At 43.8% G+C, this 7,413-nt stretch overlaps 1 protein-coding gene across 1 annotated transcript; it reads left to right on the top strand.

Moving 5' to 3' along the window:
- Positions 1-1,437: 1,437 nt before the first annotated feature.
- LOC119320309 (protein trichome birefringence-like 12) lies at positions 1,438-2,788 on the top strand. The gene is made up of 3 exons (XM_037594421.1): positions 1,438-1,586; positions 1,953-2,202; positions 2,290-2,788. Exons 1-3 carry the CDS (start codon positions 1,438-1,440, stop codon positions 2,575-2,577), a joined length of 687 nt encoding a protein of 228 aa, XP_037450318.1. The 3' UTR covers positions 2,578-2,788.
- Positions 2,789-7,413: the final 4,625 nt, after the last annotated feature.

Raw genomic sequence — 7,413 nt, 5'->3', positions numbered from 1 at the left:
CCACCGCAACGCCTGGAACTGCCTCCGCAACGGCCGCCCCCGCGTCGCCGCGCTCTCCTGGGCCCCCTCCCGCTGCGGCGCCGTCCCGAGGCTCGATCCCGCCGCGTTCCTCGCGGCGGCCAGGCGGCGCCGGATCGGGTTCGTGGGGGACTCTCTGTCGGAGAACCTGGTCGTCGCGCTGCTCTGCGCGCTCCGGTCCGGCGACGGCGGCGCGCGCAAGTGGAAGCGCCGCGGCGCGTGGCGGGGCGGCTACTTCCCCCGAGACAATGTCGTCGTCGCGTACCACCGCGCCGTGCTGCTCGCCAAGTACACGTGAGTCCTACCACCATGCCTGCTCAGTGCTGCTCCATGATTCTTGTAGATTGCAACACAAGATCAATGCTTTATCTGACAGAAACTTTGATTAGGATGAACTGTAGATCTATCTTGCTTAGGATAGTTGCATTTAGGATCCGCCGATCCGGGCAGCTAGAATGCATCTTTGTGTTCTTTCAGTTGGGTGGACGAACTGTAGATAGATACAACTAGATGTGTCCATGGCTGCTTATAAGAATTCAGTTTGCTTGGTTTGTTTGTGATATGTGTATGTAAAAGAGAGGAAGTTTGATAAATCAGGGACAGTTACTGTGACAGGGGATGTCGCAAGCATGAGTGTGCAATACCAGTATTTTTTAAATAAATCTCGGAAGATAATTCGGGTGATGCATTTCTTTTACCCTCCAGAAATCTGGATGAGTTGCACTTTTAGTTATTTGGTTTGGAAGATCTGTGGTTGGCTTCATGATTCATGATCATTGGTGTGTGAGGGACTCAGACTAAACTGTGGCGGTAGATCTGCTCTCTTAGAGAAATCAGGAATTATTCCATAGCAAGTGGCGTCATGGTGCTACATGCTTAATCTCTGCAGTGGTTGGCTGCTGAGCACGATTCTGTAGTTTTGTCTGCCGAACAGTGAATTCTTGTACTATTTCTTTCGTTTTTATTGTAGGTTGCAACACATGCTCTTTATTCTCAGATCCACGCAAGAAAAAGCATTTTCCAGATGCAGAAGTATATTAATGCATAAGAATACATCTTTGTCAATTTTATGAAATTGAGATATACCTATCGGAACATCCTTATGATTCTGATTGTCGGCCACATCCTTTACTTCGGTGATTTCTTTGTAGATGTTAGCATTTTATCCTACTGTTACTGCGTGTTTTGTTTCCTATATCCATATGTTAGGAATGCATAGACAGTTCCGTTACTTTCGTGATGTATGAGCTTCAGTAATGTGGAATTTTGTATCGGTAATTTAAAAGTTCATACTTATTAAACTTAAACTGATAGCATCTGACATTTCAACTGCAAAACTGCATGCACTTGTGCTTTTGTACACGAACAGGACTGTATGGTTTATATGATAAAATCTTAAAACTCACATGGTGATAACTAATGATACAAAGGTGGCAGCCTGTAGAGAATTCCAAACCTCAGAGTGATGGAATAACGGGAACTTACAGAGTTGATGTTGACATTCCTGCTGATGATTGGGCAAATATCACCGAGTTCTACGACGTGCTCATTTTCAACACTGGACACTGGTAAGTGTTTACTTGATGTTTTCTTACTGTGTGCACGCTAACATAGGGTGAAACTTTAATTTCGTTCAAGGGGTACTGAGTTTCTTCATGAGTTTTGTAAGATAATATTTAGTAAGTGCTAACACTGCATATTCTCTATGTTGGAACTACTTGGAAACTGGGCTGTTTGTGTCTAGGAAAAGCCTTTTTTCCTTTCAGTGTTGAAATGTTATTTGTTTTAAATTTCCGGGTATACTTACCATTGTGAAATAAAAATCCTGTGTTAACTAGCATGGCAATGTGTATTGATCTTATACATTTATTCTATTTTGTGGGAACTATATTTGTAGTTTGGTTATGAGTCATGACTGCGATTCTCATTATCAGGTGGGGTCCAGATAAATTCCCAAAAGAGACTCCCCTTGTTTTCTACCGTGGAGGAAAACCAATCGAGCCTCCACTGGGCATCTTTGATGGACTGAAGGTAGTCCTCAAAAGTATGAGCTCGTACATCGAAAGGGAGGTCCCAAGTACAACAATGAAGCTGTGGCGCACACAATCACCCAGGCACTTTGAGGGAGGCGAATGGGATCACAACGGCAGTTGCTTGTCTAAGAGGCTCCTTGAAGAACACGAGGTACCATTCTAGGTCCAAGCTTTTCATGATCTGACATTTTCCTCAAAAAAATAAAATTAGTCATGACCCCCCTAAAATCCTGTGCAGCTGGATTCTTGGTTCGATCCCAGGTTTGGGGGAGTCAACAAGGAAGCGAGATTAGTGAACTCAGCGATCGAGGAAGCTCTAGTCGGCACGGATATCCAGCTGCTCAACCTGACCTACATGAGCGAGTTCCGCGCCGACGCCCATCCAGCTATCTGGCTCGGGAAGAAGGACGCGGTGGCCGTCTGGGGGCAGGACTGCATGCACTGGTGCCTGCCAGGCGTACCGGACGCGTGGGTCGACATCTTGACCGCGCGGATCTTGCACTACCTCAAGCAGGGCAATGGTTGACGCCGTGTGCGCTGAAGTTCAGGCCTGTAAATTGACTGCTGGAAGGAAGATAATGCTGAGCAACCGATACGAACCCGAATTTTCATCTGAAGGCGAGATGAGATCGTTCACTAGAGCGCCGCGAGCCGACTGTTCGGAATCTTGTTTTGAGAAACAATGCTGGTGTAGTTGGTCTGTCATTACTGATTTTGGGATTGCGCTTTGGAACAAATTGCAGCCCTTGCAACTTCAGATGTTGTAACATCCCAAAATTCTAAATTTTGGAATGTTATAAACAAATAGATAGATTTGATTGATTGCTTGATTGATTGACTGAAAGTGAGTGAATTCGAAACTTTTTGAAAGTTAAATGAGAGGGAATAAAAGGACTTTCCCAAACTTTCATATTGGTTTTCTGATCTTCGTGAATTCAAATTCTTTTCATCACAAAACCCCGGAGAGAAGATGACATGACTTCTTCCATTTATTTAAATGACAAGGGGTGTTGAGAATATTTGAATTTCATTTGGAAATATCCCAATTCTGAAACTTTATGCGACTCAATGATTTTCACGAGAGAAGATAAAATGACTTCTTCAAATTATATGAAATATGAGTTGGGAGTTTCAAAGAATTAAATTCAAAGCCCTTTGAATTTATTTTCAATTTGGAATAGATCATCATGCATATTTTATTTTCTTGCATTTTGGTCGATCCTAGAAATTTCACGCAACTCAAGGACCCTTGGAGAGAGTTGGAGATTTCGTTATTTTCATATTTGAGAGTTTTCTCGAATTGAAAAGAGGATCATTTGATTTATTTATTTCATCTTCAATTATTTTCCGTTATCAAAAATATAAGAGAGGGAATAATATGACTTTCCCAAATTTAGGAAAATGAAGATTTAATAAATAGATCAAATTTTGTTTGCCGGAGTTTTATTTGCATTTTATTCGGATAGGGAAAATGCGCGTTTTTGAAAATTTTATTTTAGGTCCGGAGAAAAGTTCATTTTGTTCGGCTCATTTTTAGGAGTCGGGGAAAATTTACTTTATTAAATTTTGGAGTTCGTTTAGATTTTCTTTTATTTATTTTTCTGCGCGCGAGACCGTTTAAAAAAAAATCTGCAGCGCCTTGGGCCAAAGGCCCAAGCCACTAGCCGCCGGCCGGCCAAGAGGCCATAGCGCGCGTGCACCAGGGAGCCGCCGCTTCTTTCTTTCCTAGTCTTAGTAGGACTCTTGTCCTATGTTCGTTTATTCCGTATCTATTTCTAGATCTTTTCCTTTTGTTTCCTAATCCTAGTCTATTTCTTGTCCCCTACCCCAAGCAAAACCCTCCCCTCCCCAATATAAATACCCAAGCACCCCCCCTCTAAACACATCAAACCAACACCTCTCCTCTCCTCTCCGCCGCCCCACGCCGCGCCGCCACACCCACGCCGCGCCGCCGCACCACCCAAGCCGCGCCTCACCCCGCGCCTCTCACCCGCGCCGCCGCCCTTGTGCATCGCCGCCGCGCCCAACGCCGCCCAACCCCGCGCCCTAGTGCCGCCACCGCCACCATGCGTCACCGCGCCGCCGCCGCCCTGCGTCAACGCCGCCGTCGCCGCCGTTCGCCGGAGGTACCGCGCCGCGTCTCTTCTTTCCCTCGGTTCGGTTTTTCTTATAAACCGTTCCGATTCTTTTCTTCTCTACCGATTCGTTTTCTTTCCGATTTTTCGCTAAACCGTTCCGGTGTTCTAGATCGGTTTTTCGTTCGATCTCTTTTCCGAAAACCCTAGATTGGTTTTCGTTCTTCTTTCGGACCGTTCGTCTCAACGAACGTGATCACCGATTATTTCCCGGTTAACGACGTCTGTCCGTATAACCGTTCTTCTTTTTCTTCTCGTCGGATTTATTCCGCAATCGCGATCTCAGATCCGATCTTCGTTCTAGTTTATCTTCTCGCTCGTTTATCGGAATCAGGTGATTCAAGCGCCTGGAGTTTCATCTCGAAACCGCCGTTCCGTCTAATCAACTTGAACAAGCTTTTGCTACAGTAAAATTTTGACCTAGATTCAACTTGCTAGAACCGAGTTGTTTCTTCCGCCGTTTGTTTTTCGTCGTTTGTTCGGCTCGTTCTTTCTTTGCAACCGGAGTTCTTAAGTTGAACTTTCTGGTTCGTTCTCTTGTTCGATTTTTTCCTGTGCATTAGATGAGTACTTATTGTGTGGTTACTATTGTTTGCTTACGATAGATCGACCGGAGTGTGACGAGTAGATCTATCACGAGTTTTGAGTGCGAATCATCTTCATCAACATTGCAGGCAAGTTCACACTTTGATCATACCTTTTCTACAACCCATGTTTTATTGCATTAGATCAATCCTCTCACACTGCATGATTAGGATCTAATTAAATTGTGGGATGGGAAGTAGATGAGGTAGTACCTATTACCTATATTATTATCAAACCCTTGGGAGTTACTTCTACGTTTGCTTATTATGCCATGCTATGCTAGTAGACGTGGATTGGGTGAGTGATATCCATGACAGATGTGAGTTGATAATTTTAATGGTTTATCTAAGGTGGCAACTTAAACACACATCTGGGTGGATTGAGGCACCTGATGTCTATCAGGACTTGCCTGTTTTTTTTGGACCGCCACCCAGGCTCAAAGGGATCATAAGATCTTTCATGCTAGAAACTTCCGTGTGCAGCCACATGCTACTATGGGCTCTAGCATAGTTGACTAAGTTGTGCGAACTCTTACGGGGTGGACTAGCAGATGTAGGGGATGTAGGTGTACTGGTCTACCCCACATGTAAGGTGCTAGTGCTTCTGAAAGACTATGTCTCGGTCATCCGTTTCTCAAACACCCTGTAGTGCGAGAAAACAAACGGAGGCGATCGAGTCATGTGGGGAAAAGTGCGCAAACCTCTGCAGAGTAACAAACTAATCATGATTAGCCGTGTCCCCGGTTATGGACAACTTGAGTATCTAGTACTTGAATATCGAGTGAATCTCAACATGTTACTTCTAATTAATGTTGTTGGGTTTTAATTATTTTTAATTGGGATTGAGAATGCTGTCAACCATTCTCAATGTTTCACAACCACCATGATAGTTAAATAAATTTATTCCTTTGTAGTAGGAAAAAATTGGCTTTACGCAAAAACCTTATAACCATAGAGCTTTTCCACCAGCCATATATGCATATAGTGATAGCCATTGTTCATTATTCTCTATGGTGTGAATTTGCCAGTACATTCAATGTACTGACCCGTTTTCGGGTTGCAACTTTTCATGTTGCAGACTTTTCAGACGACGAGTAAGTGGTACGTTAGGGTTACGATTTCCTATACTCAACTTTGCCGTTGGTGTTGATGGGAATCCACAACCTTGTTGCTTCCGCTATATTTTGGATTGAGGTAATAGTATTTACGTTACTTTATACATGTGATTTACCTCTGTTATAAATCCTTCGAGTACTGTGTGTGTCAGCATACTGATCCAGGGATGACACATAAGCACAGAGACTTGATCCATTCGGGTCGGGTCGCTACAAGATGGTATCAGAGCACATGTTGACTGTAGGACGTGACCCTAGAAACTGGCAAGCCAATAGCAAAGATTTTTCTCTACAACTTTCCCTTTCAAAAGATCTTTTACCTCTCTTCTCTTCTGAGTTTATTCAAATATTCCCCTTTTAGTGAGACCATACCCCTTTTCCCTTTTGACCACTCGAAGATTTGACTGATGAGACCACTCCAAGGAGACAAGATATCGGACAACTAAGACCATTTGGAATGAAGAGGATTTTACCGTGTAAATGGAAACTACAACTGTTGAAGACTCCGAAGACTTGGAGAATTTGAAGGCTCTGAAGAATTCCCAAATTTGTATGACCTAGGAAGGCTACCTTTATGGAACCTGGCAGACTATGGAAGTTATCAATACCGAGATCAAGGTGTATCGGAGAAAGACCGGAGCATGGAGAGTTAGTAACTCAAAGTTTTGTCAAGAGAACCCTAAGGCAGGAGTTATTAACTCATGGAAATGACAAGAGCAAAAAAAAAAACACGGCTATCCATGATGTTATCGCCCGCCTATGCTATTGTCACCGTGCGGAGTTAAAGCATGCAGATGCATGGAAGGATTGGATGGTAGAAAGCTGATGGAGCATCTATCTGCAAATGTGGAGTGTTAACCTTAGCTGGTGTATTCACCAGGATCTGGAGTGTTACATCAGGAAGTTAAGATGGACCTACAAGAAGCAATATTTGACAATAAGGCAATTGGTGAAGAACTCAGGACCCAGAAGCTGAAAGTAGACAAGATGAAGGAGCAAAACATCGAGATACCGGAGATTTGACAATAACTGAAGGACAGTAGGATCATGGATCATGTCAAGGATGTTGGAACCGGCAGTTGGAACGTAACTCCAGAAATATTGAAGGACGTCGCGAGAGACTTCGCGTCAACAGAGATGATCTGGCAAAAGAACTTGAGCAGGACAAGCACGATTGGAAGAAGCCATCGGAGACATGAACATGACTTGAAGAGTTTGGAGACGTTGAAGATTCATTGACCTTTAGAAGACCAAACCCCTATTATATACCTACGTTAGATGCGACGTTTGTGAGCTGTCATTTGTTTGATGTTTTTTCGACAGCCACAACAAAATCTGTCTTTTCAAAACTTTTGCTTGTATTGTGTGCATTCCTCTCTCTTGATCTCTCTTATCTCACCCCAAACCCTTGAACCCAATAGAGGATGAATGGCGATGAGCTTGTATTTTCTGGACCGATGAGTCAATTGGAGACAGACCGATGGATTCAGAACATGGAGGATCATATGGAGAACAACCCTATAGTCGG

This window comes from Triticum dicoccoides, chromosome 6B, assembly GCF_002162155.2.
Source record: "Triticum dicoccoides isolate Atlit2015 ecotype Zavitan chromosome 6B, WEW_v2.0, whole genome shotgun sequence".
Lineage (NCBI taxonomy): Eukaryota > Viridiplantae > Streptophyta > Magnoliopsida > Poales > Poaceae > Triticum > Triticum dicoccoides.
Note: the sequence above shows the minus strand (reverse complement) of the source record. Positions and strands in the feature narration are given on the sequence as shown.

Excerpts from the sequence above, each read along its gene's own strand:
- LOC119320309 (XM_037594421.1), top strand. The coding sequence starts at position 1,438 with ATGATACAAAGGTGGCAGCCTGTAGAGAATTCCAAACCTCAGAGTGAT. Across the intron at positions 1,587-1,952 it reads ATTTTCAACACTGGACACTG|GTGGGGTCCAGATAAATTCC; the intron begins GTAAGTGTTTAC and ends TCTCATTATCAG. Across the intron at positions 2,203-2,289 it reads GGCTCCTTGAAGAACACGAG|CTGGATTCTTGGTTCGATCC; the intron begins GTACCATTCTAG and ends AATCCTGTGCAG.